The following is a 25,689-nucleotide window of genomic DNA, read 5'->3' on the forward strand; positions in this document are numbered from 1 at the left end:
GCTGAGTCATGCAAAGCTTCATTGACCCCAGATTTTGATCCATTCAGGCTGTAAGGGTTTACAGCCCTCACATATTGTACTGTTCTGTTTCCTCCTCTGCTGTTTAATGCAGTGTGCAGACAGAGAGCAGAGCTACCGACTGTATAGAAAATGTAGTGACCAGTGCCCACTGACTTGGTTATAGGCTGAAATTGTTGACTCCTATTTTCTCCTGCACACTATCTTTTAGTCCTTGGGTTTCTGTTCTCACATTCTCTTATACACAACCACGTACAGTAGGCTGCTTTGCAGAAAATACATCCCACACTGAGTGCTTGCCACTGGGATCACTCATCCCTTCGATTGTCTCTGCTAATCTTAAGGGTTTGAAAACCGTCTTTGATGCTGACACGGTAAATCTGCACTGTAAACGCATCATGCGTCGATATGACATTCATCGCAGGGAATAGCTCTCTTCTGAAAAAGGTCTCGAAAATGTAGCGAAACATTCTGTTTTCATGGGAGGCGGACGAGTCGACAAAATGATGATGATGTAGGAAGTCACGACTCAAGACCTGGCACTCGGGCTTCTGCTCCAGAAGAGATAAGAAGTGGCAGCAGGCGAAAATATCCCTGCAACATTTTTGTGTAATGATGTCACTGTCACTAAGTTTTCTATCATCTTAATACATTTGTGTGATTGGCAGCCTCTTCTTCTGCAGTGGCACAATGGCATCGGACTGGAAAAATCAAGCATCTTTAAAATGTATGATAGGTTTGGAAATCTGTGGTTTTGCAATTGGATTATCAGGTGAAATTATACATCATCATGGCTGTTGGCATCAGTACCGCTGCATCATTTGCCTCCTCCTTCACTTTCCTTGACCTTTCTTTTCTTCTCTTGAACAGAGCCCACCTCGTATTCCTGCAACTCTGTGTCTGACAAACTCGAGGTCTGCCTTTCTTTCTTTTTTTTGACGAGTCACGATGACCACCTGGGCTACTGGCTACACTTTACTGTATGAATAAACAATAGGATTTCACCTAGTGGCTGTCACCTGTCCAAACACAGTATTTCACACAGTCACCTACACACAAACTCCCACGAGCACGGATGTTCAAGCTCAGCGGAGCTGCAGCAGTGATGGCGACTTACAGAAAGAGATTTGTGATCATGATTGATGCACAGCCTCCTCTGGTCTGCACAGGGAGGATTCTCCTTGATATTACCGTTTGTACAATTAACATTCCGAGTTTTGTGTCACCTTCTCTCCTCCCTCCGCCTACATTTTCTCCTGTCTCTTTACCCAGAAGGAGCAGCCCCTTCCATTGCCCACCCTCCCCTGCTGCTAGGACCAGCATGGCAGACAGCCGTAAGCCAGAAGATTGTGCCCCCCAGTGGGACCCATCAGGAGGGCAGGAGCCCACTGGCACCCAAGGAGCCAATGGCTATTCTTCCTCAGCGTACCGGACTTGTCAGACTGGTGGAGCACACATGGCCACGGCCTCCTACACTGCCAGGGAAAATGGCTTCAATGGGGAGTTCACTGGTGCCCACGCTATAACTGCAGGTAAGAAGACCTTTTCTGTGTTATGTATCATCACTGTCTTATTTGGCACATACTAATTATCCCCTGAGAAGTGGTTAGCGGGTGCATTAAATTGCAATCACTGTAGAAGAGGTGGGTAGTTGCCAGAGGTCTGACTTAAGTTGCAATTTGAAGACTTGGCTAACGTTGAAAACTTGACTTAGACTTGAGACTCATGACTCATCCACTTGAAATGACTTGACTTATGGAATATGTACACATTTACACACAATCACCAACCTGGCAACCGAGCGACACCAACACCACCGTGTGAAATTTCATTCGAAACGAACGCTAGTTAATGTCTTGTTGGGTCAAAAACTGGTTATGATAAGTGCATGAAACGTGTCGTTTTTTTTAGCTTAATATTTGAAAAGCATTTCCATGGTTTAACGTCAGTGTTCTTTGCATTTTAGGCTCTGTAGTTTTATTGTTAATTATATATACACAGTATTTTAATAAACAATTCAGTTAAAGGGCCATGAAGCAGTCATTACATTGTATGAGCAATACAGTGGTTCTGTTATGGATACAACTTTAGCAGTTTAAAAGTTTAAAATGACAATCACAAAATATTGCCTCATGTTGACTCACAATCTATTTCAGAGACATTGTATGTGTTTTACACTGGAGCTGATATAAGAATGATACACAGTGTACAAGTAATACTACATGTGGTCTGTGGTTACTGCATTAAAGCCTTATCTTAACAATCTTTACAATCTGAACCTAGTGTGCCTCTGTGTGGATCCATCAGATAAAATCAGTTAAAACATGCAACAGTTGGCACCTTGTGGTGCACCAGCATCACTGTTAAAGTAGAAGGTGAATTTATGAGTGAGCTTTGTCACATGATTCTGCAGAAATAACTCATGTGTCACTCATGGCAAATCACACATGTGTGCGCGCGCACGTGTTCATAGATGTATTTGTGTGCTGTTTTTTCTCGTGTGTGTGTCCTTGCAATATGCTGAGTCCTCAGTGCAATCACATACTGTTATTAGCAATGCTCTAATTAACACATAAAATCCATCTCACTAGCCCTTAGCTCCCCACCATGTCCTCACTTGCGACATGGAGACGAGAATTATAATTTACCAATGGTGTAACCATGGAAACAACTCCCCTACAATTTACTTTGCCATGGTTTGTTCTTTTTTTTTTGCCCGTAGCTTGCAACAGACAAGGCGCCCAATTAACCACCCATATTCTTCATTATCAGGGTTCAACCAATGCTAGTTTTGAAGGCTGATAACAGTATTTTTCTGTGTAGCTGCCAATCAATATATTTTATCTAGCCTCAGTGTCCATCCATTGTTAATAGTTTAGCACAGTCAAGAACCAAAAGCAGAGATGCTAATTACGTCTTCTATACAGGAACATTTCACATTTTTTAGTTAAAATTGTCGGATATCTGTATTACAGTATACGATTAGAGAATAGCCTTTCAAATCAAGGCTGGTGTATGTGAGAGACTGTGGGGTCAATTAACTGCCAATCGTTGATACATTGATAATTGGTAGAGAATGAATGAATGAATTATAGGTGTTTCTTTTAGTGCAGTTCATGTTGTTAATGTGTAGTGTAGTGATGTGACATTTGATATTGTCATACAAAACAAGTGTCAAAGTGAAGGCATGCGGTGACGGCTTTCATGTGAACATCATGCTCGTGTCATCATGGAGGGACAGTATAGGCAGAACTGAACTGATTCCATTTATGAAAAGCATGTCTAATCGTGGTATGTGCTTCTACATTTTTCATCAGATCAATAGCCTTTTCCATTAACCCTCCTAGGAACTTTAATTCCTAATTATTCAGGTACTTGGGGAAATGAATTCCTGATAATCTGTATGGTTTGTGTTTCCACCGCACCTCAAAGTTCTGGAAAAATGTATTCAAATCAGTTGTGTTATGTTGTGGTCCTACAGCGTCTTCGAGTCCTGTTTAGGTTTCTTAAAAGCTTTTCCTGCACATGTTTTCGGTGTGTGCCACACATTTAGCGCCGCCAGCTTGCTATTCGGGTATGAACTTGGTTGTTTCGCATCGCCGTCTCAAAGTCCCACTGAACCTCCTCCAAGAGCAAATACACACAAAAGAGCTTGGACCTTGTCGTACGTCTGACTCTTCGTAGGTTTTTCTCTTTTGTAGCCCCGCCCCTCCAAAGTTCCTGGTTATCTGAAAAGTCCCTTGTTGCGATAATGTACTTCTTTTACGTGGGGTAATTTTGGTGGAAACGTGCCAAGATTTTTCCCAAACCCTGGATAAATGATGCTTGATCTCAAGTCTGGATTCACTTTGGATGTAAAACACTCACTGCGCCCTCTGCTGGCCCACATCATGGTAGTTATTTGAGATGGGATGGTCTGATGGACTTCTATGCTGTATATTTTGGTACTTGAATGAGTTTTTAAAGTTCAGACACAATGGTGTATGTATTCAATTACATTTTATTTGTATAGTGCCAAATCACAACATCCGTTATCTCTAGGCACTGTACATAGTAAGGCAGAAACCTTTACCATATTATACAGAGAAGAGAAACCCAGGCATCAGTAGAAAGAAAAAAAAATCTCCCTTTAAAGAGGAAGAAATCTCTGACAGAACCAGACTCAAAGATGTGCGGCCATCTGCCTCGACCCTTTGGGGTGAAAGGAAAAATGGGGGACAGAGGAGAGAAAGAGGACAAGAGGGTGGTGAGGTAGAGATAGAAGATAAATAATACTGATTATCTGTTAAAGTGTCACCTCTGAAGACGTTTGTGAAAAGTCTGGAAAAAGGTTGAGCTGGTGTGTGTTGGCGGTTGTCTGAAATATCGATCGTGTGTCCAATCAAAGCTTTCTCGTGACTGTGGCTGACAGGTCCAACCTAATCTCACAGCAGGAGCTCAGTACTGGACTGCACAGTATTGATCCGCTGCACTATATTGACGTTTACGTACAGGAATGCATACATGAAGGCTCTTCCTTTTAAAGTCTTCATTATATATACTGTGTGTTACATACTCCGTTTTAATGTCATGCTGGATATCCACAGTATCCACTTCATCATTATTCATTGTAACCGAAGACTCACCTGTGTGATTAAGGCATCAGCTTCTCTGCCAATATTTAAACCCCTGATAAATTTCTCTTAGTGGAGGAGGTGAATGGTAGACTGACAACTTTTACTATTAATACATGACTTTTCTTGTTGCACTGACAAGACTGACTGTTAGAGAAAAGGTTTTCACAGGAATTTGTGACATTGCTGGAGAGTTATTCATCTGAATATCGTAAAAAAAAAAAGAAGAAGTCATATTAGATGCCAGATATCCATTTGCCTTTTTTGACTCCACTTACAGAATCACTTAGGTCACACAGATTCAAATTCTGTTGAGTCCCTGTAAAGCAAATACAGAGGTTTTTTTTCTCACCACACATTTTATGGTAAAAAACAGTTTATCTCCATCTGTCTTCTGTTCAGGTTTTTTTTTAAGGTGTATTTTAAATATGTAACGATATAAAATCCCTCAGCGTGCTTTATCAGTGTTTAAGAGTAATTGCACCTTTTCCTGGTGGCAAAAACTCACATAAAAGTTCTGCCACTTTAGTTCAAATTCCTAAAGATGAAAACATTGGAGGAGAAGAAGAACAGAAAGAAGAGCTGTGAGACTACAGGTACCAGAGAGAGAGAGGGAGGAAGAGCTGCAGCTAAACCAGCTCTCCATTTTTATATTGTGATTTTAATCTACAATAAAAATGGTGAAAGTGTCACTTATATCTACATATTTATGTGCATTCACGTTACTATTCTGTACAAACATGGTGACGTTTAAGAAGTGAATAGGCCAAGTGGCAGTGCATTAGGAGTAGAGTACAGAACTCCTCCAACAAGATACCAGCTCACATTCACGCTTTAGCAGCAAAGCAGGTGGACATTGTCACAAAGTAGACTGTTTTTTTTAATTTTATTTTTGTTCCTAAAAACGAGCCACGCAATCTTTGAACTGTGACGTATTTCCAAATTTCTCAAATTCAATCCGGTTTAAAACAGGTGTATATATATATATATATATATATATATATATATACATATATATATATACATTATTTCATATATAAATATTCATTCATATGTGCTTAATAATTACTAATAAAGTGCTAGTATGCTACCTATGCATGTTAGTAAGTGCCTAGTTAATGGTAAATATGTGTTCCTTGATATAGTGTGACCAAAAAAATTTAATAAACAAGTTGTTGTATTTTCTCACTGATGAAAAATTTGCACCATGACGTATGTTATTATGAAGTCTGACCTCCTCAGAGTGAGATGCTGAAACAGCTTTGGCAGCACATTATTCTGGCTGCTGAACTGCATATGGACGCAAGTCAGTGGCCACCACCAGTCTGTTGGTATGGCAACCACTTGCTGTACACATTTTGGTTGCTGGCTGGTATCATACCACTGACACTCCCCTTCTCTCCATGCCCTCTCAGTCCTGCTGTGTATGTGTGTGTGTGTGTGTGTGTGTGTGTGCGCGCCTTACAGCTTGGCTGCATGTTATGTTGGTTTTGGGCTCTCAGTCGTAGCCTCTGCTCAGAGAGAGTGTTCTCTCAGCGTCAGTCTTTCTGATCAGGTAATACACATTCTAATTTTGATGGGAGAGAATTCCTGTTTATGATGTATTGATTAAGGATGACACGTATATACAGCCTGTGCATGTGTGTCGGTTTGTGAATGTGGTTTACTGTGTTGCCTCTGTGAGTTTGTGAGATCGTTCTTTTCCAGAGATGCAGTTTCCAGGTTTGTCTCCAGCTTTGTGGCTGTGACAAGGGCATTTTTTTTTTTTTGTTACAGTGTTGAGAGAGTAAACAAGCGGTGACGTCTGAATTCAGTGACCTTGATTTTGCTTCTGATGTCACTTTATATTCTTGTCTGAAATTGATTACGTGTTTTGTTTTTAATACCTCCAAAAATATAAAACTGGAGATCTCAGTGAGCATTGTCTCTCCCTTTGGTGACGCCTACTTTCCTCATTCACCACCTCTAATACTGTACTTCTTCACGTTATTGGTGTTTAAATTTGAATAATCAAGCTTTATCATCACTATTTTAGTTTGTTATCGTATATGGTATAGCAGTGATGCATTACACAAACACAGAAACTCATACTATATCTAAAAAACTGTATTTGGGTACTATTGGTGTGGTCTCACAAAGAAAATTTCAAATCACAAAACTTCAAGGTTATTTTAAGTGCTATTTTCCACTACCGGAAGAAGTGGTAACGAAGCTGTACACATTCATTGCATTTCGCTACACAGAAAATAGGAAATGGCTGCTTTGAGTTGGTGAGTGGGCTGTGTTAAGTGGTCTCTGAAGAGGCGTGTGTGTGTGTGTGTCTAAAAAATAGCGTTAAAAGCGGTAAAAACATTATGCAAATGTGTCGTGTCATGTTCCTTGCACCCCTTGCCACATTTGAACTGATTTTAACCAACACAAAGAAGAAAGTAGAAGGCTTATTTCACACAAAGAGACCATTAGACATGATTAGGAAATTGAGTTGTCTGTATTTTGTTTCCAGTTTGGGGGCACCATTGATTAAAAAAGATGCATTATCACATTAGAACACATCAGTTAAGCAGAGTGATTGACTTTTTTTGCTTGTGGAGGATGTCACTTTGGGCCAGCCACACAGTTTTCACAGCATCTTTCATATTTACTAGAGAAACACAAATGCTAAATTATTCTTAATTCAGTGTGTAACACCAGTTATAAAAAGTAGGCACCGATGGACAGTTTTATTCCCTTTATTGATGGTTAATATGTCATTTATAAATGATTTTAAATTAAATATTGTATATCAAGTATGGATTCTGTATCAGTATTAGCCCAACACTGGATCGGATTCCGGACAGATAAAAATGTGAAATCTGATACCATCCAAACATCCTATGCTTCAAATGTAAATTAAAATCAGCAACAGCATTTCAGCTGAGTCATGTTATGGGCTGTTTATTTCTAATTTATGGGAGGACATTTTTTTACAAAGCTGGAGAATTATGTCTTTGAAATAGCTTGAAATGGCACAAATGTGTTGTGACTCTAGTTCAAAAGGTCTACAATGACAGACGGGTATCGGTGGTGGCAGATACTTTAAATGTTTTTGGACTTTGGGAGGAAACTGGAGAAAACCCACTCACACACGTAAGATCATGTAAACTCCATGCAGAAAGGCCCTTGTTCTGACCGGGTTGCTGCAAAGGCAAGAGTGCTAACCACTACACCACCCGTGTGACCCCTGAAATAGTGAATTAAACAGTAAACAATCATTTTTAAGAAATGAAATGTCTCTCATCTTAAACACTTCACTCCTTTCTGATCCAGGCTTATTTTCAGTCTACACTTTTATCAAGGATGCTGGGTTTCCATGGCGACACGCACAGCCTTCAGAAGCAGCTCTTGCCTCCCTGCAGTTACTGGCTTTCAACTCGGGGTTTGAGTGACATGATTAAGCACAAGCGAGGTGGAATGGATGGAAGATGAATGTTGAGAAAGTTGAAATGTATTAAAAAAGTTTGCGAGTTTAAAATGTGACATGGATCACAAAATCAAACATGCAATATTTATATCAACTCAAAAGAGACAAAGACATGTAAAAAAAAAAATCAAAGCATATCAACAATACAAACCTGTGAATCAATATGTTGCTATAGACAGATGAATCATTACACCACTGCTGTAATATTCCACGAATGTTAACTGACCATGTCATTATTCTCTCTTCCAACAACAACTGAAAGCTGACCACCTCTGGCTCAGAAAACCTAAATGATAAACCTTGAAATGTGCCACCTCAGCCCACTTTTACCACGTGTTTACTATTGCTTAACACTGATGAAGTTGCCTGACATTGTTTGTTGTCTGTGTATTATTAGAGCAAGTGTCCGCACGGATTGTGCAAGAAGTAACGGCAGAGGCAGTGGCCGTGCTGAAAGGTGAACAGGAGACTCAAAGGCTGCCATCAGGTGAATTTCACGCACACACTTGCACACAGCGTCGTGCAGTGGTCGCAGGAGGCTGCAGCCTTTTACCGCTTAACCTCTGTCGTGCATCACAGAGAGAGATCACGGCATGTTTTACACAGGGCGAGGAAACCACAGTACAGTTCAGATTGTTATCGCAAAATGAACCTACACTCATATCCTATGTATATCAATGGGTGCTAAGTGATGCAGCGGGTGTCTTTTTGAGCAGCAGCAGCAGCAGCAGCAGCAGCAGCAGAAGCAGGGCATTGTTAATTTGTCAAACCCGCCCAATGCCACAATGAGTCGTGCACATGTCATGTGAAATTGTCGCTGAGCAAACTGATGCGGTTAAATGTATTTTGCTTATCTTACTAAAAGAGTGCTTTGCCCAAGTGACTGTGTGAGGATAGACAATGCAGGAAGAGACCTTCTTATTAATATATCGTCCAGCAAATAAATACAAATTAAAGATGGAGATAAAGATAAATCCTTTGTCTCCATTGTGGCTCCATTGTGAAATCATCTGACAATTGTCTCTCTTGATGTCGGGCCCTAAACCTCATTTCCACTTGCACCCAGCTGCTTAAGGATATATCAACTGGCACAAGCACAGCAACCACACATGTCAGCATTTAAGTTGCATTCTGGGTAATGCAGGTGCCAGGTTTGAAAGGGGGGAAAAAAGAATAATAATAATAAAAAACATATCTCTGCCTGCAGATGCTCCAAGTCCTTATGTGATTTACATGTCTTTATCCTTTCCTCCACCCCTGCTTCCCTCTGTCCTCCGTTTGCAGTTGAAGACACCACCAATTTGCCCCCCTCCCCTCCCCCCTCACCTGCCGCAGAGCACTTTGGCCCCCTGGAACAAGGTAGGACCAATGTGTTCATAGGAGTGTGTCTCCAGTGGGGGACGCACTCTGTAGCTTCTGGAGGTTTGTGATCGACACCACATTCGGCCACTTGTGTGGGTTGGCTCTGTGGGGATACTTTCTAATCCCTCTCAGGACACGTGCCACACCTGAGGGGACAAACCACACACATTGAAAAGCCCTGCAGGACATCCTTATACTGTACACACCAGAGATGCGAAACGCAGGAACATGTTTCCCATTATTTCACACATTCAAAATCCTGCTTCCTCCTCATCGCACACGTGGTACGGACACAGTTTCTATCTTCATTGTCATCGCCATTTATTTCTAAAAGACAGACGGGCTCACATCGTATGATCACCTCGTTAGTCTGGATAATTTCCACCATCTCTCTTTCATTTCCATTCCTTATCTCCACTTCCTGTCCACACACACACTAATATGACAGCCAGTTTAGGTAACCGTCCAACTTCTTGTTTCTGTCTCTTTGTTTTCTTTTTTTTTTTTGTACTGGAATTGTGTTTTTGCATTCTGCACGCCCAGTCACAGTGTCGTGTTGTCCTTGTTTGCTGTCAGTCTTTTTGTTTGTCTTTGCCGTGGCTGTAGATCATAGTCGTATCGCTACAAACATTACTCACACAGCAACCCTCACTGTAAGAAACCCAAATGAAACCGTACGAAACAAAATGTGTGGAAAGAGACGTAATAGAGCCATAACACTGTGATACAGTTTGTTCTCCCGGATTTTAGAGTTTTATGCAGCTGCCTGCAGACGTTAAGCCTCACAATGACACGTGTGTCTCCTTTAAGCTCGGCCTCTGTGTTTTAATGAGTGCTCAGTCTGCAGTAGCAGGGATGTAATAAGGGGGTTCTGTACAGTAGGTGGGGCCAGCCCAGAATTAACACACATGTATTAATACATGTAATAATAATAATACAGGGATGAATAATTTTAGATGTCGTCGTATATCTATGGAGTCTTTTTAAATGTGACTTACGGAGTCATTTATTCATATGTGAAGCAGTTTGTGTTCCATCTTTACCAGACTTAACTAGTCGATCTCAGAGTGTACGGCTGGCCCCCAAAGCTTGGTCACCTCTGAGTTGCCTGTCATTGTCTTTTTGTCTGTGTCATGTGTGTGTTCCGTTTCTCTCGACCTCACTCAGGCCTTACCTTCTTCTTGCATTCCCCTATTTGGTGACTCTGTTTTTGTTGCCTGTTTTACATTTGTATTGATTTAAGCTTTGTCTCCTCCTTTCACTGCAATAATATCCACTGTAAAAGGTTGTTGAACGATGTAGCAAGTAAAAAAGTGATTTATATTTTCCTAAAGATTAATTGACCCCCAGTTAAGCCAATGATTTAGAGTTGCCTTCAATTTAGTTTCCTTCAATATCTTTTTATAGCTATAGGAGCGCAGGTAAACCATGACTGCTGCAAGACTCATATTTATTTTTTGATGATGATGCAAATATACAGTGTAGGTTGTTAAAATAGCTTGTGTTTAAAATTAACTTTTTTGTGTTGTAACCTGTTGAAAAAGTATACATTACATTTGTTTTATTTGGAAAATTAGCAACACATTAGTATTCTATCAGTGTTCCAAAGACGCAATATTGTGTTGCATCACTTTTTAAAGTGGATATTATTTGGCATGTTTCCCATTTTCTGCTGTTTTCTTCTTTTTTTTTTCTTACTCCTCCTCACTCACTCACTCTCTTTCAGTCTGTGTCCAGATTTCCCTGCAGTTCTTCTCCTTGTGTCTGTCTTGTTTGTAGATGTAGGGGACGAGGAGGAGGCGGGCCCTCTCCGCCGCTTCCAAAATTCTCGGGAGAGGTGCAAGTTCCTCGCCCCCTCCATCTCAGTTTCCGTGCCTGAGGACGACCCCTACCACTCCGACGAGGAGTACTATGAGCACCCATTGTTCAGCCCAGAGTGGACGCACTCTGGCTCTCGCCCCACAGGGCAGGCCGTGGCCTTTAGACAGATTGAAGGTGAACCACGCATGGTTCCTTTTTGCCATTTCCCCTTCCATCTTGCTCTCTTTTCTCCCTCCTCTTTTAAACACCAGTTTCCTCTTCTACCTCTGTGATTTGACTCCCCTTCATCCCTCCCTCCTTTCGTGCCTCCGTCTCTCGGTCCGTCCGTCCGTCTTTCCGTCCGTCTTTTGTGTGTGTTTGTGTGTCCTTGTGACGTTTGTCTGCTCAAAATCTGAGCAATTCCATGTTTGTTTTCGACAGTCACGTTGCTTTTATTTATAGTTATTTTCACCCAAAGCTGTTGCTACCTGTGATTGCCATGCCATTAAGTCCAACACATACGAGTGATGTCTGTAAAATAGGACTATGTTTCATCACGCTTCACTCAATGGAGCCTGATACACGACACTTACCATGACATCAGTCAACATGATTTAAGGCCCAACTGCCTTTTACAAGTATCTCACTGTGTGTGACTGACATTCTCTGTGCATTCATTTTTTTTCTACCAGTCATCACCCAGGGTTCTCTTTGGGTCCATTCCTTAGTATTTTCTCTCATTTCTTCAATTACCTGCAGTGTGTCACACCCTCTATTCTCATTCTTTTGTCACTATTCTCACAGTTTGACACTGAGGCAACAAGGAAGACTTTCAGCTCCACACACTCACACTTCATAAAACCTTAAATAAATAAATATATTAATTAAATGTATCCTCTTCAGAGATTCACTATATTCTCCCTCAGCCCCACAATAGAGCTCATCTTTGCCTAGTTTTACTTATACTGTACCTTTGTCTTTTCTACATACACTAAGATAAACTGACCCCCCCTCCAAATTTCTATCCACAACAACATTAACCCAAATGTATTTGTTCATTAAGCACATAAGAAGACTAATAAATATAAAGTAAATATTACTTCCCATACTTCTTCATCCACTCCCAACCCTTATTGTCACTCATGACAAAACATCTATCTATTTCACATGCAGTAACACAAGGCTACAAAGCTGCCGAGTTGAATTTCTATTAACCGATGCGAGAACTCAAAATGTTACACAGTCTTGGCTGACGAAGAGCGAAGCTGCATGATCATAACTTGATCAGTTAAAAAATACAGTCCATGTCATGTCAGGAATTCCCCTTGGACCCCAGCTCTCAATATTCTAGTATTCTGAAGAGCCAGTGACATCAAAAGTGCTGAATCTTGATTATATACTGATAAAACAGATAGATATTTCATATAGTAATGTAATATATTGGCACACATATCAAGTAGACTCATTGTCAAGACACAGGGTTAAGAAAATACTCACATACAACATTTGACATGACTAATGTTCCAAATATGTGTGAACAGATAAACACTGACTCATCTTTCCCAGAGCTGAAAGTGTCCCGTCATAAATTGTGTTCTCACATAACCCAAGTCTGTGTTGCCCGTAGTCTTAATGTGTCCCCCTCTCACCCTGTTTTTGAGAAGAAGAGACCATGGAGGCTCTTACAGCTGAATACGAGGAAGAGGTGGAAGAGGAGGAGGAGGAGGAGGAGAGTGCAGAGGCAGCAGAGTCCGAGGCAGCTCTTGATGAGCAGCAATGGAGTGGGGAAGAGCCTGAGCTGGACAGCCCCCAAGCTGAAACCTTAGAGCAGGCAGAGGCCATAGACGAGGCTCAGGACCTAGACCTGGAGCCGTCCGAAGCAGTTAGTGCTGCTGCAGAAAGCTCTATGGACAGAGAGGAAGAGGAGGAGGAGGAGGAGGAAGCAGAGGGTGAAGCGACAGGTGTGTCCTGCCCTCTGCTCTCCCTGCCTGCATGTTACTGCATTGCCAACTGTATTAGAACACTAGATGTGTCAAAAAAAAAAGGAACGCAAAAGCATATAACATAAGTGTTATAAATTAGATGGAATGGCAAGCGATCCTCTCTGTGCTCTGCTGCGGCTGCAAGGCAACACAGGCTTGTTGGTGAAAAGAGCCACATTCTTTTAACTTAACCTTTTGTGTGATATCGTTGCACTTGCATTTTCTTTTTTCTTTTCCTCGTTGTGGTCTTTGGGGCCGGTGCATTTCGTGTTGGTGTGATAAAATGCTATAAGCTTCCAGGTCTCTCATGATGTCGTCACATGGCTTAGTGCTTTTATGCTAGTGCTATCGCACTTTTTGTAACCATTGATCGTACTTACTAACCATAGATCATATAGTGCTCATAGTGTTATCCTGATTTAAAAAGAATTTGCAGGGAAGTTTTTGTTGGCTGTGTCATGTTCAGTGTGTTACAGTTGTGGGGTAGAGCCATTATCTCATCAGACGCGTTACATTCTTCATTTTATTTTTGTCACGGTAAGCTGGTGACAGCATGCAGCATTTCTGTGTCATCAGCAGCAAGGTGCTTCTGTATCTGTGCTAACAATCTCCCGAATTTTGCAATTACATTTGGAAGATGCGATTGGCCGTCTGAATTAATTTGTCATTTACGAAACAATGTGAATTCTGATGAATTGCTAATGGGCAAAGTCTCAGAACACCAAAGAAAAACAGAAATGCTGTGTCTTTTTATATCCGATGTTTTGAATATCTGCATCTGCATGATATCCATCCTGTCTGTTATTGCTTGTTTTTTTTTTTCCATGAATCAGCATCACAGTTTCTTCATACCGGTTCCGTCATGTATCATGCCATATTCTCATCCATCTGTGAATTGGTGGACCCCATAATCTCGCCGTACTCCTCCAGTGATGGCCGTATCATTGTGCTGTAAGTTTTTGAGGACAGCTTTGCCTGTTTCAGTAATAATGGCTTTTCCAGTCTCTGCCTCAATATTGTATTTTACTCGCAGCATGCCAGAATATTTCCTTTCTATGTTGAACAAAACAGCCAACTTACAGATGTCGTTTCAGCTTTGAAGATGGACTCAGACAAGCAGGCCAGTGGGTCCATGAGTCCAGACAGCATTGGATCAGAAAAACGCCCAGAGGAGTTTTTTGAACCCCAGATGCAAGGATTCTTTGCTGGTGAACGAGTCGTACCGGAGAGCCCCACCATGGATATGCCACCCTTTGTACCTCAAAACCAAGCCAAAGAATCTCCCAAATCACTCACACTTCAGCCGCTGTATGGCGAGCCAATCACAGTGTCAGAGAAGCAGCCGTCAGTGGAGGTGGTAGAGTTCACCAGCATAGGTGCACCTTCTGATTTCTCTTCAATGGGAGTCAAAGATCAAGGAGGAGACACGACAAAAGAAGCGACAGACAGATCTGGCATGTCGGCATATTTTGAAACATCAGCCGCAGACCCCGCTGAGGCGCTACAGTGTAAGGGAGAGGGTTATTATGAACTGAGCAGAGCTGGTGAAGAGAAGACTGCAACCGAAACCCAAGATAAATCTGAAAATAAGAGTACTGCAGAAGCCACTGGAGCATTTCCACTTCCTGAGAGGAGTAATGAATGTAGGCTTTCTCCAGGTAAACTGGCCCTAGAGCAGAGGAGTTACTCACTTAACATCACAATTGGAGCAATGGATCAGAGTGGCCAAGGTAGAACCAAGCATTTCTCCCCACTGGCTACAGATATAATGTCATATACTAGTGGTAGCCTAGATGAATCAGCAGACTACCTCCCAGTCACTACACCCTCTGTGGATAAGCCTCCATCCTTCCCTCCCTTGATCCTGGAGACTGCAGCTTCCGTCACTTCAGACTCCTCATCTCCTCCAAGATCGACTGATGTAGATTCAAAACCCAGCCCTGAACCAGAGTTGCCAGAATCCCCTCAGCCCAATAATGGTACCTATAAAAATGGCACAGTCATGGCTCAAGACTTGCCCGAGATGCTGGACCTGGCTGGTACCCGTTCAAGACTGGCATCAGAAAACACTGATCCAGAAATTACCCGTAGAAAATCCATTCAAGCTGATATTCCTGCTTTCGCCGATGACCCTCTGGCAAGCCTTATTTCAGGGGAACAAAGTCCCGGAGCCAGAAGAAGTGAAAGCCAGCTGGAAGAGATGGGCTATTGTGTATTCAGTGAATATTCAGGGCCAATGCCATCCCCTGCAGATGTGTTAAGCCCTACAATCACTTCTACACAGGGGTTCACACACTCTGTTCTAGAGGAGAAAGTGGCTGCGCAGGCAAGGAAGTTAGCAGTCAGAGACACATCTATGGAGGAAACGACACAGCAGTCAGAAGCTGCTGAGGTCACTGAAGAGAAAGATCAGACACAGGGAGACATTGAAGGGCCAACTGAAGAAAAGAGCAAAGAGATTGCTGATGATCTGTTAAATAAAGCTGCAAATAATGAGGAGAAAGCACCTTCCCGTAGAAGTGAATCATTTGTGACACCAACAGTCACGGTGACTCTAGAGGAAGGTGGGAGGTCACTGGGTGACACTGAACGACAAGGCAGCGGTGAAGGCTCAGCGTCAGAAACTGAGATCGCCGACTATGAGAGGCAAATCCGCAAATTGGAGATGGAAGACAGGCCTCTCAGTCTGGAAGAGGAGCGAGAATTACAGGAGCTCCGGGAGAAGGTGAAGCTGGTCCACCAGGAGGCTTATGAGGAAGTGGACGCTGAAGATGTGTACCAGTTGACCGGCGTGGCCAAAGACCGCATTGCCAGGCCCGCCAAAACTTCACCCACTTCATCCGTGGAGAGTATTATCGATGACGACAAGTTGCTCTCTCCCGTGCTCTCACCTTCTAAGGCGAAACAAAGGGATATTTATGGCTCACCCAAAAGAGCACTTTCACCAGTGTTAGGAATAAACAAAGAGGAGAAAACTAAAGAGGAATCAGAACGAAAGTTGAGTGAAGAAGCTGAGAAGAAAAAAGAAGACAAAGAGCTAGAGACAAAAGAAAAGGAAATGAAAGCAACAGAAGAGAGGGAAAGGAGAGAGAAAGAAGAGAGAGAAAAGGAAGAAGCAGAGAGGATAATGAGTGAAGAGAACGAAAGGAAGGAGAAAGAACAACAAGAGCTGGAGATGAAAGAGAAACTGGAGAAAGAGAGAAAAGAGGAACAAGAAAAGAAAGAAAGAGAAGCGAGGGAAAGGATCGAGCAAGAGGAGAGAGAAAAGGAGGAAAAGGACAGATTAGAGAAAGAATTGAGAGAGAAAGAACAAATAGAGAGGGAGCTAAAAGAGAAGGAAGAGAAAGAGAAATTGGAGAGGGAATTAAAGGAGAAGGAAGAGAAAGCGAAAATGGAGAGGGAGATAAAAGAGAAGGAAGAGAAAGAGAAAGTGGAGAGGGAATTAAAGGAGAAGGAAGAGAAAGAAAAGATAGAGAGGGAGCTAAAAGAGAAGGAAGAGAGAGAAAAGATAGAGAGGGAGTTAAAGGAGAAGGAAGAGAGAGAAGAGAGGGAGAGGGAATTAAAGGAGAAGGAAGAGAAAGAAAAAAGAGAGAGGGAATTAAAGGAGAAGGAAGAGAGAGAGAGGGAATTGAAGGAAAAGGAAGAGAAAGAAAAGAGAGAGATGGAACTTAAGGAGAAGGAAGAAAAAGAAAAAATAGAAATGGAACAGACACTAAAGGAAGAGAGAGAGAAAGTGGCGGAGATGGACAAAAATGTTCCGGACGACTCTGGAGATTTATCGAGACAAATGGATGAAAAAGCGGCCTTGACACCTGCTGATCAGGAGCAAGAGGGAGGTGAGGGAGACATGATGGAGAAAGCTGGGGCAGCGGCAATAAAGGAGATCTCTGAATCTCGAGCTGCCATCGAATCAGTGGTGACAGTTGAAGACGATTTCATCACCGTGGTCCAAACCATTGATGAAGCCGAGGAGCCAGGACACAGCATTCGTTTTTCGGCTCCGCCGGAGGTCGAAGCGCTTTGTGTCACCGGTCACGAAGACCTAGAGGAGGAAGAGGAGGAGTCTGTTGAGTTAGCCCAGGAGGCGGACATTGAGGCTGCCAGTCTAGAGGAAATGGGTGATATCCCTGAGACGCCCGCGTCCCCTGAGAAGGAGGAGGCTCAAACCATTGAAACAGAAGAACAGACAGAAAGCTACGATAGAGATGAGACCACAATGGATGACTCCATCCTGGACAGCTCCTGGGTGGACACACAAGGTGAGATGTCCTTAGCGGTTTTTCCCTATTATTGATTTCTTCCCATACTGTATATAAAACACAGACTCCAGGTTTGAAGCCCAGAAGTTCACAGACGTCATCGTGCAGTTGTTCTGCTCTGTCATCTATTTTCCTCTAAATGGCAACATAATTTACAAATTGTCGTCAATTTTCTGAAAGTAACTCCTCAGAAAAATGTTTATTAATGTCAACAACCAAGTGAGAATTAGGCTCATTTTCTCATAGACTTCCATTCAAACAGTGTTCTGGTGGCTAATTGCAACTTCTGTTTTTCCTAAGTTATATGCTCACACTTATGTAATGTTTTGCTTGTCTTTTCTTTCTTTCTTTTTTTTTGTAGAAATTGCAGATGATGATAAGAGTTTGGTAACAGAGCAGTTTGAGCCTTTGCACAAGGTGTCCAGCCCAGTCAAAATGACAAGCAAACAAAAGAAGAGCGAGAAACCGGAGAAGCCAATCAAACCTAAGGCCAAGGGAGGGAGAGCTCGAGGTCGAATCTCCACACCAGAACGCAAACCTGCGCGCAAAGAACCTATCTGCATCCCCAGAGAGGAAGTGAAGAAGAAAAAAGGTTCTTGTTATTTAAGATTTCCTAATCATTTTGTGTGGTTTATTTTTACATGGCAGAGTAAAAAAACGTGGATTCACGACAGGGGCCTTTCTGCATGGAGTTTGCATGTTCTGTGTAACTTCACCGATTTGCATTTAGCTTTGTAGCTATTACAAGAATAGGGGTAGTGGTTCCCAACCTCAGTTTCCCCTGAGTTGAGAAATATCTTTATTCTTTTCTTTGTTACGTGCCCACCAGTGACACTTGGTCCTGTTAGCGTCACTGTTAGCAAAGATGGCGGACACCGTTTACATTCTGGGAATGAGGTCCCAAAAGTGGGTCTAAAAAGTGCAGAATTAACGTTTCAGTTTCAAGTCTCGGACCAAGTGTTACTTGTGGGCTTAGAAGCGCAATTTTTCAAAAATACTACCCCTATTCTAGTAATACAAAGCTAAATGCAAATAGATGAAGTATTCCTTTAAGGATAAAGCATTAGACAATGGATGGATGGATTTTTAATACATGTGCAGTTTGTGTCATAAATTTGCAGCCTTAATTGCTCTTACAGTGAGCTGTTTCTAATTGTAGTTCAGTACAAGAACTTCAACAATGGTCAGTACAGTGTCGGTCTCTTTTTACCTGTTTCCTCTGGTGAATGCAGCTGTTATAAGGAAGACAGAGCTGACCAAAAAAATGGAGAATCAATCCCCATCTAAGAGGACCGTGATGAAACCGGCTGTCCGCGAGACTCGCTCCACCCAGCACCACTCCTGCCCCAGAAGGAGACCCACAGGTGACACATTGCCATGGACTGTCCAACAGCTGGTGCTTTTTTTCACTGTAGGAGAATCAGAAGAAACCATTTCCCTCTGCATTTTACTTCCTTTTAGTTTTAGTGTCCATTTGTTTTATTGGTAATTTGACTTAATTTTCTTTTGCTGCTTTTTTTTTTTAGCAGTATCTCCCTCTCTTTTTATATGCTTTCATTTTAATTATCTTAATGCAACGTGTGGTGAGTGTGGTCTCACAGATAAACATGCTCTGAAAAACCCTACAAAAAAAAAATCTTGGACCTTTCTGAACTTGATAAGAATTACATATCCACTCCACCGCAAGCTTATTTTAACTTCCTGTTGCCTGGCAACCCGTATCTTCTGTTTTTGTTTTGTGGAACTGGTACTGTAAATGTGCTGGTCTGTCCCAGAGGCGGTTTGCACTTCATTCTCCCCTGGAGGACTGGATTCTGTGTCACTGATGATGAAAGCTCAGTATGCTGCTGCACTCCTCCATTTAGATTATTATACCCAGAGTTTCATTATATAACACAGTATCCCCCCCATTCTGTGTGATATCTTGCCAAGTGTTTGCACAACAGTGCTCTCATGGGGGAAAAAGCGCGACTCTCACAGACGATTGGATTTGTCATATGGCTTACAATGCCTAATTTTGGATTGTTGAGTATCTATATGTTTACACTTTTGCTCTTATCCTCTATAAAATATGATTATCTTTTTGGATTATAAAAAGATAATCAATTGAAATCACATTTTAATTGTTATTTACTTTCCCCCAATGTATGAAGGTTAACACATGTATATTCTCTTTGACTATTTTGATTTCCCTGAAATTCGATTTCTCCGTTTGTCCCTCAGAGGCCCGACCAGACTGTCGTCAGCCTCTCAGTGTTGCACGACAGTCTCGTGACAGAGCATCGGTAAGTGTACTCCACCGGCCCCAGAACCTGTCAAAGCTTTAGCTGCAAAGAGCCTGAATCACTGGTTATGTTTGGACTAGCTCTGCTGCCTTGTGAAAGATTTTAAACTTTTATATCTTGCTACCAACATGGAGCTGCTAATACACAAATCCTTCTGTGCATAATAACTGTGCTGCACAGATATAACCCACACCACAGGGATTAAGCGTTTAGTAAAACTGTGATCCATTAAAGGCATGTTCTTTAATTTTCTAGTCCTAATCACAACATAAAAAAAACAGTCCATTGCATGTGGTATTTTATGAGAAAAGTATTTATGTTTAATGTTTTTTTTGCTCAAGTAGGTAACATACGGTCGCTTTTTGTTTTGTAACCGCGTGGGCGTTGAATCGCCCTGTGACATTTCCCCAGCGGCTGTGGTCGTGACTCCATTTAACTCCCTACCATGGTAATGACACTCGCTGTGTCTAAAATAACCCGGTTTCTGCTTTTCTTAAATGTCATATCGTGAAAACATACTGCAATTCTGTAACTTTGAGGCCCACATAATTATATCTTCACTTTTGATTGTAACTCCCCATTTACAGTTATTTAAAAAGAAAAAAAAAACGTTTGTTACTATGGTTTTCAGTTTAATTGGAAATCTTACATGAGCATGTTGAATAATAATTACACGGTCCCTGTGCTTAAAAGGATGCACCAGATCTTTTTCATTTATAATGCACATTGAACCACTGTTATTCTCACCCTATGTCCTGTATTTTGGTGCCTTGCTGCCTACTGGGTCTCATCATTGTGCCATCTCTGTGCAATGCCCATCATTTGGCACTAACAAAGATTTTCCACCTACATATCCAGAGTGTCTCATTATATAGACCTCAGCAGAGCCTCGAGGCTCTCCAGCATTATGACTCATAAGTCAAGGTAGGTGGATGGCAGCGCGGCACTGATGCTGCAGGGCTTCTGCAAAGAGCATTGAAAGATATACGTCAGTTCAGTCATTTTAAAACATTTAAAACACTTGTTTCACATTGTGTTAAAAACAAATCACAGCTACGTTATGCCTGGGGATCATCTCCCTTTTATCTGGTGTGTCTTTTATAAAACAGGACGGTGGATCACGGAGCCCAGACAAGAAGTCCTCCGTGCCACGTCATGGCTCTATACTGAGCCGCCGTGGGTACCACGACCAAGAGGAGAGTTCCACCTCCATCACCAGCTCTGGCTCCACTGCTCCCCGCAGACCCACATGTAGGCTGATACCTGTCCATTACACTCACTTAACAAAGTATCCGTGTTCAGTCTGAGTGAAAATAACAGTCAACCAATACATCTTTGCAAAAGCAAATATTTTGTGCCTTTCAAAAAGTTATGTTGTTCTAAGCCAAATGTTGAATCCTCATCACCATTGTATTGATAACATTTCTGAAATATTTAAGTTCCACCTTTAGTTTGCCTGTCAAACCTATAGAGTTTAAAATGTTTGCTCTTAAAGTGGCCAGTATGTTGTTTTTCTTTGATTAAAAACACATTTTCTTTGCCATGCCTTTCAAGATTTTACGACATTTACTCGTCATTGTTGTAACTAGATAATCTTAGGTTTCAACCAGTGCTTTTCACCATTTCCAATATTATAGTGTTTTCTATGTTAAATATTTCAGTGGTTGCATGTGGAATCTGATGGAGCGGCAAAATCTTTCACATTATCTTTTCTGTTCTTGGAGGTAAATCATAACCATTTTCACTTTCGCCTTTTCTAGCATTTCACACTGAGATGAGGGCAGAGTACAGGACAGGACGAGCTCCGAGTATGACAGGTAGAGTGTGATTGTAAAATAAATTTTCTACAGGATTATTTAGTTGGATGGTACGAGATTGTACAGGTATTCCTGATAAACTGGTACCTCAATGGATTTGGGGTTTAATAGTATACTTGAAATAGTCTATACCTCATGTTAGTGTGACGCTTTTGCACATTTTTTGGTCCTTCTCTTCAGCTGCAACATTAAACCTTTAACTTTTTCAAACCAGTTACAGAATCAATACGCTCCCGCTCAGCTCGCAGCGGCCACTCCACCCCGCGCACCCCTGGCTCCACAGCCATGACACCGGGGACTCCTCCCAGCTACTCATCATCATCAAGGACTCCTGGAACCCCTCGCTCCCTCAGCTTGATATCCCAGGACAGGAAGGTGGCCGTGGTCCGCACCCCACCCAAATCGCCTGCCACCACACCCAAGCAGCTTCGCATCATTAGCGAGCCACTGCCGGACTTCAAGAATATCAAGTCCAAGATCGGCTCCACGGAGAACATCAAGTACCAGCCCAAAGGAGGACAGGTGACACTTTTCTCCCACACACAAAAACCTATGTTCACCTCTGCATGACAAACGATAAAACCCCCTTTTCGTGAATGTGTTTTGTGCGGCATATTTTTCTTCTTCCCACAGCTTCTTTGTCTCTATACTACCTGTTGGTGTCTCTTACCTACTGCTAATCTACTCGTGCTGCAGTCATCCTGCTGACTCACATGTATAAAAGAGTGATCATTTATTTAGAACTTCAATAAATACCATGTTTCTCCAGGCTTTTTTATATCCTTCAAAGGTTAAGAGACAGACTGGAACCTATTTAAAGCCATAATTGCGTTGATTTAAATAGTAATACTGAAAGCCATTACCCATCTCTGCTGTTCTTTGAAGGCTTCTCCTCCTTTCATGCAGCAACTGAGGTCATTCACAGTAAATGTGATACCCTCTGCTTTCTGCACAAGATGCGAGCCAGATAATGTGGACGTAGTGTATATACTTCAAGAGCAACATTATTGCATCTCATAGTATATATATCATGGCTCTGTGACTGTGAATTCCAAATAGACTGTCTGCCCTCTTCTGGTCAGAAAATGTTCAAAACAACTTCATCTCCCAAATGTGTCTCAGATCACACATTTGGCCTGTGGATGAAAAGAAGATCTCAAGGAAAAAATGTATTTATGCCTTTATTATATCAAGTTTGTGACAAAAACATGGCCTGAGGTTGACATCACATTGCATGTAAAAACTGGGCTACGACTTTGTTTCTTCAGTTTCAGAATAAAATAGAATAGAACAAAATAGAACTTTGCCTCTGGCTCATCAGCATAAAATCCTTTTCATTCAGAGAGAAAACAATACACCGATAAAATAAGATAAGAGATTGTAATTTTTTCAGTTGCTTTTCCCTGACTTAATGAACTGGAGACAGAACCTCAGCCGCAAATATCTGCATTTGAAATCATATTTTTTACGATTTCTGCACAGAATTAGTCGGCTGTGTGTTTATCACGCAGTTTGACGAATACCTTACTGTCGATCCATCGTCAGCCTGAAACAGAGATTCAGTGCTGCAACAGAAAGCATAGGAAGGAATGGAAACGGCAATGTGCCTGTAACCATCATTTCTTGTAAACCGCCCCTGATGACCTGATTACCACTCTGACATCTTTACGACTCGCCAGGTCTCCACTCTGCTCTGTGCAGCCAACCACAAAATAGGGAGGGATCATGCTCCACACTGCTCCCTGTCATCTGCAGGAGAAATGGGCCTGGGCAGAGTTCCTGTGCATGTTTGCATGTGTGGGCTTTTTTTAGGAGCATGCTAGCTGGGTCATAATCAGTAGCACTACTAAAACATACGACGTTGCATCCGTCATGTAAATCTCTTTTGGAGTAGAGCTGTGTTGAAGGTAAGATAATTGACAACTTGCATCAGGAAACGTTTTTTTGGGGTGGGTGGGATCAAGCACATGGGTCAAATTGAATCCTGATTGCAGCACAATCAAAAATGATTTGTCCCACATAAACTGGAAGCAAGGGAGTTTATGTATAATCTTCTGGTTGTTTTCGATGCGTCACTCAGGTTGATCCTCTTTTTAGAAGACACACACGCATCTCTTGTGCTGCATAGTGTCGTGACAGCTCCTGCGATATATGAAATTATTTCCTATGAAATGACATACATTGCAGAGGTTTACCCTCCATGATGATGGTGTAGTGGTGGAAAGATATTTAAGTTAATATGAATGATGCACTTCAGCCAAGAGGAATTTGTCTCCTTAAAAAAATAGCATCACATATGTATAATAATAATTTAACTTCTAATCTTTTAACAGCAAGTAAGTTTATTGTTATTATTATTGTGTTCAAATACAAATACTTGCTGATCGTTCATACAGATGAGGATAGTATAGGATAGTCACTTCACAAGGCGACTCCTGTTGGTCCCTGCCTGGTTATCTCCGCCTGTTTCAGCACTAACTTCCCAAAGCCAAACCATTTCAGTGTTGTTGCATCAGTCCGTCATTCCTTAGTGTGCTTGTGTCTTTTTCGTCCTTGGCAGCTGCACAGATGGAGGTATTCAATAACTGCAAAAAGACATCGCCTTTCCATTCACACAATACAAATTTTTAAATCTATGAAAAGACAGGTTCAGTCATGACTCTCTGGCCGTCTCATTTTCCCTTTCTTGTGTCCCCCTGTGACTGAAACACAGTATTCCTGGTCTTGGTTTTGTCACTCATTTTCCCCACAAAAGAAGGCATTTTCATCAAACAAGAAATGTAATCATGTTTTGAGCTCAAATCCCATTCACTTTGTCAGTTGGATTCTAGGTCATAATGGTAAAATTCTCTTATAGGCCCATGTGAAGTATAAGTAGGCATTTTCATATCACACTAATTTATTTCTCTCCTGACATTCTGATAGCTGCAAGCAGCTCTAAGTAGTTTCTGTTTTAAAGCGCCTGAGCCTCAGCTGAGCAGAAGGACCAAAACATGCCGACACAGCCAAAACACAAGGCCTCTTCGATGTGGAAGCCAGTGCTGCTGCACCTCGTCTCCGCTACTCTCTGTCTGTCAGCCGCACACAGTGTGACCTGCTGTTACATTGCAGCTCTGTTCCACCGTAGCACCGCGTGGATTTTAGTGCCTACATCCGAGTTTGCCGCTGTAAGAATCGGAAATAAACAATCATAGGTCTATTCTTTAGGGTGTAGTGTGTATTAGTCACGTCTAATAGTGAGACTGAAGATTGTAACAACCTACCTTTCACACATCTCAAATTTGTATTCCATCCTTTGCATACCAGAAAAAAAATGTAATTCTTCTGGGCTTCCATAGAAAGCTTCTGTGTCAAAAAACAAAATGCACATTCTGGCTGGTTTGTCCCTTAGAGCTGCTGTGGAAACATGGTGGATGTTGCCTAAGGTACATATTAAAGGCTTGCCCTATGGTTATGAAAGCACTTTATTTAAATCTTTTTAAAATATACACATGTACAGTATATGGGTTGTATAATACATTTCTGACAATAAACCCTCTTCAAGCTTACTCACACTACCTTAATCTCCCAGTAACTTGGTTAATAGGATTTTGGTTTTTATTATAATAGTACTTGTGATTAAATCTCATATTATCAAACACATGTATTGCTTGTTTCCAACCCTAAACAACAATTATATCACTGAAATGATTCTATATGAATGACCACACAGCCCCCAGTGCATTGTCCATCACTACCTTCTAGTGTCTCCCACCCAGTAGTTTTACGACCAGTATTTCAACCCCATCCACAATGTAAGAGATCCATACATCTGTGCGTTTCTCCACAGATTCACACATTTCATGCTATAAAGTAGACTTTAGTCACTTGCTGTCAAAATGTAGACTGTGACTGTGCCCCTCCACCTTTACACTGCGACACATGATGGCTATATTTAATTCTAGTCTATCCAAAATAATTCTTTTGATTTGATTCCAGTGACATGTTACATAACTGCTTTAGCTTTTATAATTTACCTTTACTTTCCCCATTTATGACTCATTCCTGTGGTTGATAAATGGATATACTGCGATTTCTGTCTTCATTTTTTATA

General features: G+C 41.7%; 1 protein-coding gene across 1 annotated transcript in view; it reads left to right on the top strand.

Moving 5' to 3' along the window:
• The window catches only part of map2 (microtubule-associated protein 2), a 63,795-nt gene that overhangs the window by 30,749 nt on the left and 7,357 nt on the right, over window positions 1-25,689 (top strand). The window contains exons 4-17 of the mRNA XM_044019143.1: window positions 1,291-1,550; window positions 8,489-8,578; window positions 9,376-9,450; window positions 11,233-11,448; window positions 12,918-13,308; window positions 13,702-13,718; window positions 14,192-16,665; window positions 16,915-17,494; window positions 17,856-18,086; window positions 18,727-18,858; window positions 19,718-19,779; window positions 20,889-21,030; window positions 21,540-21,596; window positions 21,811-22,118. Coding sequence (XP_043875078.1) covers window positions 1,340-1,550; window positions 8,489-8,578; window positions 9,376-9,450; window positions 11,233-11,448; window positions 12,918-13,308; window positions 13,702-13,718; window positions 14,192-16,665; window positions 16,915-17,494; window positions 17,856-18,086; window positions 18,727-18,858; window positions 19,718-19,779; window positions 20,889-21,030; window positions 21,540-21,596; window positions 21,811-22,118 — 4,986 coding nt within the window. The 5' untranslated portion in view covers window positions 1,291-1,339. The remainder of the gene's footprint in view (window positions 1-1,290; window positions 1,551-8,488; window positions 8,579-9,375; window positions 9,451-11,232; window positions 11,449-12,917; window positions 13,309-13,701; window positions 13,719-14,191; window positions 16,666-16,914; window positions 17,495-17,855; window positions 18,087-18,726; window positions 18,859-19,717; window positions 19,780-20,888; window positions 21,031-21,539; window positions 21,597-21,810; window positions 22,119-25,689) is intronic.

Source organism: Solea senegalensis, linkage group LG2, assembly GCF_019176455.1.
Source record: "Solea senegalensis isolate Sse05_10M linkage group LG2, IFAPA_SoseM_1, whole genome shotgun sequence".
Taxonomy (NCBI): Eukaryota; Metazoa; Chordata; class Actinopteri; order Pleuronectiformes; family Soleidae; genus Solea; species Solea senegalensis.